The sequence below is a fragment of the Uloborus diversus genome, chromosome 1, assembly GCF_026930045.1.
Source record: "Uloborus diversus isolate 005 chromosome 1, Udiv.v.3.1, whole genome shotgun sequence".
In the NCBI taxonomy this organism is placed as follows: domain Eukaryota; kingdom Metazoa; phylum Arthropoda; class Arachnida; order Araneae; family Uloboridae; genus Uloborus; species Uloborus diversus.
In genome coordinates, this window is record NC_072731.1 from 39,381,727 (window position 1) to 39,394,963 (window position 13,237).

Consider the following 13,237-nt stretch of genomic DNA (forward strand, 5'->3'; position numbering starts at 1 on the left):
CTAGCATCTTAAGTCTTAAGTCTGAGAGTTCAGCACATTTAGTGCAAATATAATCCTCCTCAAAAACAGACTCATTTTCCCCCTTATACAGGCAGAACATATGACATAAATCACAAGAGATCCACCTGTCCCCCTTCCCACTCTTTACCTCTTTCATAATGCATATAACACCCATTTCTACTCAGTGAATATGTTCCAAAAGGCAAAACAGAAAGATAAAAATGCAAAAAAACACAGAATAAATACTAAAAACAGCAGTAAATAAACAGAGTTGCTACACCCAATAAAGCACACAAGATCAAAAACCAGGAGATCACCACATGTTAGGCTTAGCTCCTAAAAATGCAAAAACACTTCAAGAATACAATAACAGCAAAAATGAGCCCCCAAAACACAATAAAACTAAATTACATGATAAAGTGAAGTAAAAAAACCTAAAACTAGACAGTAATAATGAAAAATTATAGTAAGAAAACACTTATCAAATTAGCAGCAATAACACTTGTGTTGAGGTAAACATCCTATTCTGTTTTTGGAAACTTAGGTAAGTATTAGTATCCTTTATTTCTATCTTGCGAATGGCCAAACATGGCGCCTACGCGAAAAATTCATGGTTATAAATAGATATTTGAATTTGTTGCATAAAAGTAGCAATAAATTCAAAGTCCTTAAAAAACTACAATTTATGTGAAATAGTCAGTTTTTAGCACATTAGCCTCTAAAGCAATGAAGATAAGATAATATTCTGAAGATAAAATTTTCAATTTTAAAGACTATAATTAAGAATTATCCAAAAAAAAAAAAAGACACATTTTGCTTAATTTTCAGCAGTTTGCATTGCAATAAACATCTAATTCCGTTTTTGAAAACGTAGGCACTTCATGAGTCTTACGTACCAACATCTTGGGAATGACCAAACATGGCGACTACGCTAAAAATTAAGATATTAATTTCTGAATTTGTTGCAAAAAATATTTTCAAAATAAAAATCCTCATGAGACTAAACTTTAGTAAAAAAGTTTTAGCGCTTTTGCGTCCAAAGCAATGAGGATAAGGTGAAATTTTCACATAAAATTTTTCACTTCTCAAGAAAATTATTTTAAAAAATAAAAATAAAAAAACGATTTGCTGTAGATTTTAAGTTATTTTCATTTCTTGGCAGAAAGATAATACATCCAATTCATCTTTGTTTTTGAAAACTTTTGCACTTTTCTACTTCGATTTTATGAATGACCAAATATGGCGACTATGTTTCTAATTGAAATGCTGAAGCATCCATCGCTCAAAAAGCGATCTCCAAACGATCTTTTTTAAGTTGTATTTCTTTTTTTTTAATTTTATTTATTTATTTATTTTTTCCCCTTTTCTTTCGTTTTGTTCTTTGGTAAAATTATCTGCAGGCCGCCGAAAAATCTGCGACGCACGTCTCGCGTCTCGCAGTTTCTGCTACCGGGTGGGAAAAGAAGGGACTACCCCAAGTTTTTGTTTTCTTAATTTAATTTTTTTTTTTCAAATTTGAAGTACGTTTTAGTCTATCTTTGTTTACAAATAGAATGTCGGGAACTCTTCACAGAAATTCTCCGAAATGGGAAGTTTTAGAAATGCAATTTTAGGCAAACGAAAACGTTTTGACTTTGAACTATTAAAAAACGCAAAACTATCTTTGTCATGTTTGAGAGAATAGAAGGCTTATTGATCTCATATGGAAGCATTTAAAAACTAAAATATACTCAACCCAATTTTGAACTACATTTAATTACTACAGGGAATCCGGCGACTTTCTTCCGGAATTTTTCGAGATTGAAATTTTAAAAACATAATGGAAACATTAAAAGGAAATGGGAGAATTTTCCGAAGTGTCTCCCTGAAGATTTTTTAGGAGAGCACCGTGCCCTCCTGCTTTTAAGCTAGCCATTGACCCTAAACTTAAACAACCCTCCTTGCCCCTTAAAAGTTTTAAAAAAACTTCACAAAAGCGAATTTTTTTCCAAAAGGTAAAGATTCACACACCAGCCTGTCCTTGAAACGTCACTTACAGGTTTCAATCACTTATCAAAATGAATCTGATTAGAATATATCTGAATGTTTTTTGCATTACCTTTAAAACTGAACATCAAAAAGTTTTTAAATATTTTAAAAATAATTACTAACGAAAACATTTGAACTTTGTATCTACCTACTATACCGAAAAGTAAAAGAAACACCTTTTTTATTTGACAAAACTTCTATTAAAAAATTCCCTTTTTTTAAAAAAGTGCACTGCCCCTTTTTTGGTCTGAGGGAAACACTAGTTCCCTCTGAGCATTTTTTTTTCTGAAACTGAAATCAATTTTAGGCTATCGTGCAGATAAAAGATTTATAGAGCTCTCTCACAGAAATTTATGTAAGTGAATTATGTAAGTGTAAGGAAAGCGAAGGTTTGAGGACTTTGCCAGGCAATTTTTCTACATTTGAATCTGAAAAACACAAATAAGGGCCTTGATGCAAGAACCAAGTAAGTTCTGACTCACTCCTTTTTGGTAAGAGCAACAAATAACATGAGTGTCTGATAGAAAGACTAATATCTTTTTCACATTATTTACTACAAAGTAGAGGTCTGATCTTACACTTGTGTTTCGTTGTTGCACCTGTCGGAACGTCTATATTCTCCACTAGTAAAAATGAATTTTAAAAAAGAAAAGTTTGGATGTAAACTGGTTCTTTTGCATCAAAGTCCTCAAATGTAAATTTATGACTATCGTTGGTGACATTAAGACTACAAAGGGAACTCATGTCTGAAATACCTTGGGGACCCTGTTAAGTCTAAATCTGGCCCTGATTACAACTAATGATGCTCAGAATATTTTTTCTGGGTAAACCCATGCCCCCCCCCCCCCCCCCGCTCGAACTTAGTCCTAAATCTGCCTATGTTCAGGAAGTTAAAAGTTTGTCCTGTTTCAGATTCAGTTTATCATGGTCCAGACTTGCTTTCCTGTATGCAATTCTGAGATGAAAATAATACTCGTATAGCAATAATTTACAATCAGGGGTGATTGTGTTCCGGTATTTTACCGGATTTTCGGTATTTTCATCTTGATTTCCGGTATCTTCATCTTTGAAAATACCGGAACTCTTATATTTTCAGAAAAACTCACTTTTGTAAAATTTTGGTTGATGTTTAATGAAACGCCGAAAGTCCAAATTGAAGACGTTTCGTTTGGTATAAAGCGTAAGCTACCATCATGTTTTGCAAGCTCTATGGTAATTATCGAAGAACAGCTGGGGTGGGAGACAAAATAAAGGCTAGACAAGATGAGGAAGGAGGGTTACTTGATATTTTCCCCCTTAATATTTTCTTTTCAAGATGACTAATAGCATTTCTCTGTTGCATATCTTAATATGCAGATGATGTAATTAGGGATGCCCATTCCCCCCGACTGCGATGGCACCCCTCAATTTTACCAAGCCCCCTTTTCCCTCAAGAATTGCCACCCACTAATAAAAAGACTTAAATTCTTCTAAATTAATTTCTCCAAAATTTTCTGAGGTATAATCTGCCTAGCTAGCAGGGGCATAGCTAAGGGGGGGGGGGTTGGGGACAACCCCCCCCCCGAAACGTTAGTCTCAAAAAAAAAGGGGGAAAAGAGGGAAGAGAAAGAAAAAAAAAAGAAGAAAAAGAAAAAAAATCAAAATGACTTTTTTCTGAGTAACAAAGGTCAAAAAATCACTTCGCTCCCCCCCCCCCCCCCCAATGCCATTGAAAATCTGCTCCATATGTGACCCTCAAGCATAAAGACGCCTCCCTCTGCTGCGACAATTTTTTGATAATTGAGTGAAATTTGACACTTCGCTTTAGAAATGAGATTGGTTTGTTAAATCCACGTATATGCAGCCTTTCTTTGTCATAGATTCTGCAAATTGTTAAATATGTTTAATTTTATGAGCCGCGCAGTGGGAACATTGCATACAGTCGAATCTGTATATTTCGAATTTCACATTAGAGAAAAAAAATCGAGATAAACAGGTTTTGAAATACGGGAGCTTTAAGAAACTTTTTATAGAAATTTGAAACATGATAGTGAAAATTTGAAATCAATACTAAAGACAATATGGGCTCTTGATTAAAATTCCTCTTTATTTTTTTGTTAGATATTTTTTTTATTATTACATTATTAAGTGCTTTATTGCGAGTTTAAGGAATCATTTTGACACTAAAAGAAACTTTAAGCACATCTTTTTCAAGAAAAAGTCTTTTGTTGCTTTTTGGTCCGAGATTTTTTTTTTTTTTTTGATTCATTATTTATTCTCTTGAGGTTATCAATTGCAGCAAATTTAACTTGGCCGATATTCTACGAATTTCCTTTTTTCATCACTTCAAAAAAAACTTACTTTCTTTTCACTCCTAGCATTTTGGCTTTCTAAGGAATCACAATTTTAAGAAAGAGAGCAACCACAGAACAGTACTAATCCAGATAACAGAGCAAAATGGCTTTTAACTTGAATGACCTTTAACCATGAACTTAAAATGTTCATCTTAACATGTCAAACCTGTGAATTTCATCCCTTTACTCTTCTTCCAAGAAAGTGCGCGAAACGACTGTCCTTTGGTTAATCTTCATGGAAAGCCTATTCGTGGAACGCATTTCTCCCTTTTTTCCACTGCCTCCTCAGCTCTTGAAGACAATTCCTCTGTTTCTGAGTTGAAGAAAATGTTTTTGTTTGCTGCTTTAAAGATCATTGGGTTTGAAATCCGAAAATGATAGCATAACCGGAATTTGAGACGATAGAGGTTTTTCTTGGCCTCGTGTGTGCCATAGGTCATAGTCAAAACGACCTTTGCTAACCAGAGTATCCATTTCAATCACATTGATTTTTCAGCCAGTATTTACTGCATATTCTTTTGGAAACGTGCAGTCTGTTTAAAATAGTACATTCCAAGTGAAAATTGTAGCATAATGAAGCGAGGAAGACCAATAACAAGCTTTTTTCAACCGAAAAAAAAATTAAAATGACTAAAAGTATTGCTCTAAAAAGAGAAAGTTAACGTCGTCTGAAGAAAACGAAGTACAATCTGCAAAGCAGCATTAGTCCCATTAGACCCTTCTGAAGGTAATTTTATTTTAATTCAAAAGAAAAACTGCATAGCATTACATTAATAAAATGTTTAAAAACGAGATGAATCTAGATTATTTCTATTAGCTTGGTTCGGATTAAAAAGTAGAAAATAAAAAAAGACTTCTGTTTATAATACCCGAAAATTGCTGTTGCTCTCTCAAATAGATATTTATATAAATTCTAAAGCAGCTAATAAAATAAAAAATAAAGACTTGAAAAGAGAACAGATGGTATGCATTTGAGCGAATAACTTTCTACCCCCTATACTTCTTCCCTAACTTTTTTTATTAAAATCTTATCAACTGCTTTAGAATTAGCATAAATGTAAATACATAAAAAGCAATATATAAATATAACGATATGAAAAGCAATTTCATTTTTTGCGGATTATAATTCAAGAAGTCTTTTTGTTTTTTATTTCATACTTTTAGTGCAAACCAAGTTAGTAAAAATAGTCTTTATAGTCTGACCACCGATGAGATTGAAAGTCAAACATCCAGTTTACAGGCGGAGATGGAAGTATCTATTAGCTTTCAGGGATGCCAGCTTTTGTAGGTGTGTGTTAGCCTCTAAATTAAGCAGTCACACTGAAATGAATGGAAGACGCTCATCAGATATTTGATTTCCCCCTGATTTGGATAGACTGGTTTTGACAAGACGTTGTTAGAAAATTTCACTTTAAATTAAATGGAGGGAAAAGAAAAAAAAGTTGAATTTTCCATAACATTAAAAAAATAAAAAATTCTTATCGGAATTGGGGCACCCCATTCCAAAGTATGTAAGATTCACCTCCCTCTTATTTTTTTTAATATTAAAAAAATTTACACACACACACACACACACACACACACACACACACATATATATATATATATATATATATATATATATATATATATATATATATATATATATATATATATATATAAAATTAAGCAAACAGAATTACAAATATTAAACAAATTATAAATAACAAATGATGATAAAAAGGAAAAATGCAAACAGCTATTAAGTAGGAATAGAAAACGAGTGAATCCAGAGCTCATCAGCTGTGGAGGATTCATTAATTATGGTCAAAAGACCAAAATTTTAACTATAAACTAGAAGAGAATGTTTAAGCTCCAGTACATGTAATATAGAGTAACAATGGGCAAACGCACCACTTGCTAAGCTAAAAACAATAAACTAGAGCTCAAACCTAAAACTAAAAGCAGGGGGTTTCGCCTCGACTAATTAGGAAAACAAGTTCCGATAATTAGCCTTCCACGGGACAGTACCTGCCAATAACAAAATTGTCTTACCTTGAAATCCGGGTAAACAAATCCAATCCATTGTTCAGCCTGATAAAAAAAACCAATCCATTTGTCAACAAAACATTAAAAACATAAAAACATATCCCGAAATCGGTCCATAGACATACCGAGTCGCCTGTTTCGCACGTGTAAAATTCATCCACCACGGTGATTCATAAAAATTGGTTTGTCACAGTTGTATCATACATTTACACAGTTAAAGAGTTTCAAAGGAAGCGAAATGTTTATCGAAGGCTATAATTAAGCAGATGTTTTCAACTAGATTTTTAGGGAAGTTATTATTAAAAAGTAAGTTTATATATATATATATATATATATATATATAAAAGAAGACCCCCCCCCCCCCCCGAGAGTCGGGTCTACGCCTCTGCTAGCTAGACACAAACACATGAAAATCCCTAGATATTCACCAAGATGGTCTATGACTTTTCTCGGTTGCAGATGCTTATGTAATAGTGTTTGCAGTCTCCCCCCATAAAATGTTGAAATTTAACGACGTATATGTATCGAAAATATCGATGTTTGGTGAGCAATATATTGTGGTATTAAAATTCGCATATCGCCTAGCTCTATTGCACAGTGATCATAATGCATGCTGCCTCTTTTGCCCCAAACTTATTTAATTCTGAAATCTTTATGCACTTTTAGTAAATGAATGTAATTAATGGTTAAGGATTCAGATACAGTGGAGGGAAATAAAACATTCTTTGAAAAATTTTAAGAAATGAGAAAAATTAAAAGAATTTAATTCCTTCCATGCACATGGACGTATTAAGTCCAATTAAAACTTCGAGTTTTAGCCCCAACAAATAATTATGCATATAAATAATATGTGCATACACGTAATGTGTATATATATGCCCTTCAAAAACACTTTTTCTTCTTGGGAAAAAATGTTCAGATATTTTTTTTATGGAGTCACAATCACCCCTGTTTACAATAGACCAATGAAATATCTTGCCAACTCACAGCATTTAGTTGAATCAGTTACAATCAGTGAATACCAAGGGCATGAATACCAGACATTTTGGGGCCGTTCACAAATGACTTTTACAGACCCCCCTCTATCTTGTTTACCTCCACTTCCCTACATATATTTCACCCCTCATTAAAAAAATTTCAAGTCTCCTTCAGGCTCAGAACCTGGCTAACAGGCGTCCCTCTCCCCCCACCTCCCTTTCTGCATGCCCTTAGTCATGTATCAACACCCCAAAGCATGACCCACGCATTTATGGCAGGGCCGGGGCCGCTTTGTCTAATGGTGCAGGCCCTTTCAATTTTTGTTATTAGATGTACGAATAAAGTTTTTAAAGCTCTTTTTTCATCCCAGGCCTTTTTTCACATTGCGTCAGACCCCATTTTCTCTGGCCTCCTTTCGTTTCCTTAATGTGGGAGTCATAGCCCCAGAGCTCTAAAAACTAAAGAGAAAGTTGATAAGAGAGGAAAGCATTCGCACATGTGGACTTCGGCTATATTTACTTTGGTCCCTGCTCAGGATGGAAAGAAAAAAACCTGTTTCTGAACACTTTTTTCACATACAGTAAACAAATTACATTCTTTTTTTATTACTGTGATACTTTCAAAATGATATGTGTGAATTTAGTTGTATTAAGTTCAATAAAAAAATTGCTGAAAGTAGCACACTGGGCGGTTGACACAGTCAGGGATCCCGACTAGCCGACTTAACCAGTCCACTGCTGAGCATGCTAATAATATCAATATATTCTGAGCACTAAATATTTTAGGCCTTGATCATTTGGCAGAATGAAAGGATAATTGTCTAAAATTTTGTAACTGCATGAAAATCTCAAGCATCAAACATTTACTTTCACTTCAAATGATTTTGCTGAATAAATGCATGCATATTATGCAACAAATTTATAGAACAGTGATACTCTATAATTATTAAAATCGACTGCAAACAATAGCATTTGATCCATTTCAGCCTTTGCTTGAAATTTTGAATGTTTACTATTAAATTTAATCTTTTGTTAAATTTTGGAGCAAAAGTTTTATTTGAAGTATAATATCCCAACTGTGAAAATGTGGCTCAGTGTTTGCATTTTACTTAATATAGTTTTGTAACAATATTAACTTTGTCATGTACACAAAATTAATATCTGTTTTCTTCTGAGTGTTCCTAGGGTGGGGAGTGGGGTGGGGGGGGGGGGGGGGCTGCTGCATCCTGCATGTACTTAAGTGAAAACTTTTTTATTTCTCATAAATATGCTTTCTTTTTGAATTAAAATGTTGTTACTTGTCCTTCAATCTGAATTATATTCTTTAAATTTTTTTCTTGTAGATGCAAAGGAAAAAAATGAGAAATTAGTCACAGACTCTTCTAAAGTTTCATCAACTCTTGAAGATGCATTAGATACTCTTCAAATCACTGAACCTGTTGTTGGTAAGTGTTGTTAATTGTTTTTTCTGCAATAAATATTCAAAATTTTCTTGGATTGAGCTAAAATTGGAAAAATGTTCAAATTTTCGAGTATAGATCGGGAAAATTTGCGGAATATTTATTTTGCAGTAAAGTCTAAATCTCTTGCTTTAAGCATTGTTGCTTGGACTAAAGTGTTGAAATTTAAGCCAGTTTATCCTGTAATTATTTCAAAGTAAGCTCATAACTTTTTTAAGCCTCCATAAAGGTGATCGTTTTTTTCATCCCCGCAATGTCAAAATTTTCGGCAGTGATCCGAAATTCGGCAAAGTTTATGGTTGTCGGATATAGGGTAATTAACTATCAGCAAGTTGTTAAGAAATTCTTTTTTTTTGGAATATTTAATCTGTTTAAATTGCGTTCCAGATATCTTATCGGAGAGAAACAACTTATCTTTCACATTGTTTGTTAAACTTAAAGTGCAACGCTTATGCCGGGTGCGGTGCGAGCTTCCAAAAATATGGCGAGTACGAACTTGCTGACCCCATATGATAAGCTTTAATGCCAAAGGTGCTTGTGTAATTTGATATGAGCGGGGGAAAAAAAAAAAAAAAAAAAAAAAAAAAAACTAAGTCACATGAAAAGAGTTGCTCAGTTATCACCACTTGATGAATAGGAGAAAAGAATGGAGGAATAACATTTTAGTAATTTTTTAACTGAAGGAAAAAAGGATAGGAGGGAAAATAGAACATTACTCGCGATTATGGCGAGACGTGCATGCCTGCAATGAATGTATCCGCACAGCACCAAATATTTTCTCACAGCAGCGAATGTATCTGTGTCCATCTAGATTATCTAGCTATGATTACTACATTTTACATTAGCAATATTAATTTTTAAGCAAATTAGAAGTAAAGAAGAACCTGAATGATTGTCGCGAGATGCACATGCCCGCAACGAATGTATCCGCACAGCAGCGAATATATTCGCCTTACGCGCTTGTGTTATACTGTCTATTAATAATTTTTACAAATTAATTAAACAAAATCAGTTTAAAAACAAATTAGAAGTTAAAAGTAAGAACTTTAACGATTATTGTGTGACATGCGTGTGCCCTAGGTAGTCACAAGGTACATGGGGAAAAACGTTTTTCAACTAATCTTGTGCGGCACCCCTCTAAAATGTGCCAATAGACTAGAAAATGTGATTTGCAAAGTTTCAAGTCATTTCGATGATATTAACACGTGCCGCAAAGAGGCTAAAGTTACGAAAAGTAGCAATTTTTAGCAAAAAATTGTAGTTTTTCATCTGTAAAAACAAAACTATTCATTCTAGAAACTTTGTTCTGATCTCATTGTGTAGGGAATTTTATTCTCTTTGAGTTTGATTTCATTTAAATTCTTGTAAAAATTGGTTGAACATTATTTAGGATTATTTAAGTTAGGTCGTAGCTAATATCCTCCATATTGCGTAAAAAGAATGAATCATTAAAAAAAAAAATTGTATTAGTTCTTTTAGTTAATGGTTGTAACCCCCTTACAATGTTAAGTAATCAGAGCAAAAACAGCAATATTATCAAAAATGTATACAGTAAAACCTTGTTACAACGAATACCGATACAACGAAATATCCGACTTAACGAAACAAATTTTCAGCCCTGATTTGATTTCCATTACGTTGCTTGAATTTCATTACTACTAAAACCTTGTTACAACTAAAGTTTCTGGTAATTCGAAGTTCGTTGCAACAGGACTTCACTGTACTATAGTTATGTCTCTAAAACTCAAAGCTAAAACAAACAACTGCGTGTAAAACTTTTGAAATTAGCAGTAGATGCCATAAATAAGGAACGTTGCTTTATTCCTCGCTGGTCAGAGCTAAGCAATAGCTTAAAAATCCCAGTCTTGTAAGGGCTTTCGACCCCCTAGAGAAAGGAAAAACTACAATTCTCAAGAAAGTGGTCTGTGTTCTTAGACGGGGGACTAAGGACTTCTGCAGTGCAAAACTGCGTTTTGAGATTGAATTGCAGTTGTTACAGAAAAGTTTTTGTACTTAGCAGGTCTCTACCACACTTTAGAAGTTGGGGGGTCTGTTAGAGCTTCTGCAATGCAAAACAGCGTTTTATGATTGAATTGCAGTTGTTACAGAAAAAGTTTTTGTATTTAGCAAGTCTCTACCACATTTTAGAAGTTGGTTTAAAAGAAGCTTTTGATTTGCAAAACAAGTATGTCCACTAGTCCTCAGCCAGATATTTTTCAAGAATTTCAGGATGAATGGTATAGATAAGAAGCAATCCAAAGCAAGTATAGAAGATTAAAAACAAAATAAACAATTCTGGTGAAATTTCAAGTTTTTCTTTTTCAGAAATAAAATCAGTAGCAGCCTAGGGATGACTACAAGGAATTCATTCAATTTTGCCTAAATTATTTAGGGAGTCTTTCTCCAAACAATGTTACTATTCGAGTACCTGGCTCTATTCATCGCACCAGATGGATGACTAAGGCCATATGAGGTAGTGAGAAGCAAAGGGATGTAAGTGGACTTTTTAAAGTTCCTAATGAAACGCGTTTAGAGTTCAGATCCTAGGTAGGCTTTCATTAAACTTTTTTTCTAAATCATACTATATAACAGTCCCTACCAGAGCTACTAGTATCATCTCTTGCCCCTAAGCAGAGTAGAGGTTCCCCTATTATTTGTAATAATTATCTCACAAATATTAATTCTGTGAATTACATCCCTTTGCTTCTACCGGCCTCATATGCTCTTTAAAAATATATCTTTTCATGGGTCAGCTTTCCTTAATCGATTTAGAGATAAAAGGTGTTGAAGATATTTGGTTGTTTATCATCAATATTTACGGAAAAGTATGGTTTATTGTCTGCAATCCAGCTTTGGCCCCCAACCAAGATCTACAGTTAGTAAAATCCTTGGTTCAATACTAGAGTATTTATGAAGATGATGTAGGCACAGAACTACCTAAAATAATTAGCCACCTGTGGTCCTGAACTCAGAAAAGGTATAGCATTTCCCTTTTTTGATGATACTTAAAAAAAAAAAGAAAAGAAAAGAAAAATCAAAACAGGGGAGGCTGCAAAATTAAAATCCGAAATAGGAAATAATAAAGATGATTGTGATGATAGGAATGCAAAAGCACAGTTCAAGCTGAAAGAAACTTACTTTATTGGACAAAGTAGATTTTTTCATTTCTCCTCAAACTATTGAAGAGATTCAATTTTTTTAAAAGAGATTCTAAATCGATAAAGTTTTTAAATACTGATCTTGATGAATAGTGTAGAAACCAATATTATATTAAAACTAAAAAGATAGTAAGCAGTTTAAGGGTTGTCAATGTCACAACTGAAAGAAGTATAAAATTAATTTCTGACTAACTTTCTATTACAAGTTATGTCTGAATGCAGGCACATTTTTTCACATTCATCAAAATCTACCATATTGAAGCCATTACCACTTTAACTTGTCAATGAAAAGTAGTAACATAATGATGTATGTCTTTTCAGTGTATGCCATTTAACAGTGTTAGTGTTTTTTTTTTCTTTTTTGTGGTTTAAACTCTTTGCTTTCTCTTCTAAACAGCTTAGTTTCTTTATTTTAAATCAACAATTTGTTGCATTTAATTTTTAAAATACCTTCAAATGAAACCTTTTTTAATAGATAAATTAAAATTAACAAAGATCAAATAAATGTAAATGAATGCTTTTAGGTCTTTGCATGAAAATTCCTTATTGAGGATATCTTCCATGACTTGACCTGAATGATGCCAAGTACCATTCTGTAACTTTTATTTTAAAAAAAATGGATAAACATCTCATCACGAGAATAAAATTTCCTATAAAATGAGACCAGAACAAAAATGCTAGGGTGAAAGTTTTGGTTTTAAAGAGGAAAAACTACGATTTTTTGCTAAAAATCACTGTTTTTCGTAACTTTAGCCTCTTTGCGGCACATCTTAATATTATCGGATTAAACTGAAACTTTGCAAATCACATGTTTTCTAGTCCATTGGCACATTTTAGTTGGGTGCCGCGGAAGAAATTCGAAAGTCGATTTTTTGTGACCACCCTAGTGTGCCCGCAGCTAATGTATCCAAACTATGTGCTTACCTATATACTATCTATTTATAACTTTTACAAATTAATTGAATAATATCAGTTTAAAATAAATTAGAAGTAAGAATTTCAACAATTTTATCGCGAGATGGGCGTGTCCGCAGCGCAGTGGCGTCGACTCCATAGGGCTTGAGGGGGCCTGAGCCCCCTCAATAATTTAAAAACATTATTTGTCATATATCGGTTTCTAAAATCACAAAATTATGTTGGTATTTTTTACTTTCCTTGTTTGAAGATAGTTACATTGCAAAATACATTCAGTAATTAATTTAAAAAAAATAACTATTGCAGTAGTAAACAGGTTAATTGAAAACGAGTGGTGT

General features: G+C 33.3%; 1 protein-coding gene across 1 annotated transcript in view; it reads left to right on the forward strand.

Moving 5' to 3' along the window:
* The window catches only part of LOC129229437 (uncharacterized), a 118,605-nt gene that overhangs the window by 52,519 nt on the left and 52,849 nt on the right, over positions 1-13,237 (forward strand). The window contains exon 4 of the mRNA XM_054863748.1: positions 8,710-8,811. Coding sequence (XP_054719723.1) covers positions 8,710-8,811 — 102 coding nt within the window. The remainder of the gene's footprint in view (positions 1-8,709; positions 8,812-13,237) is intronic.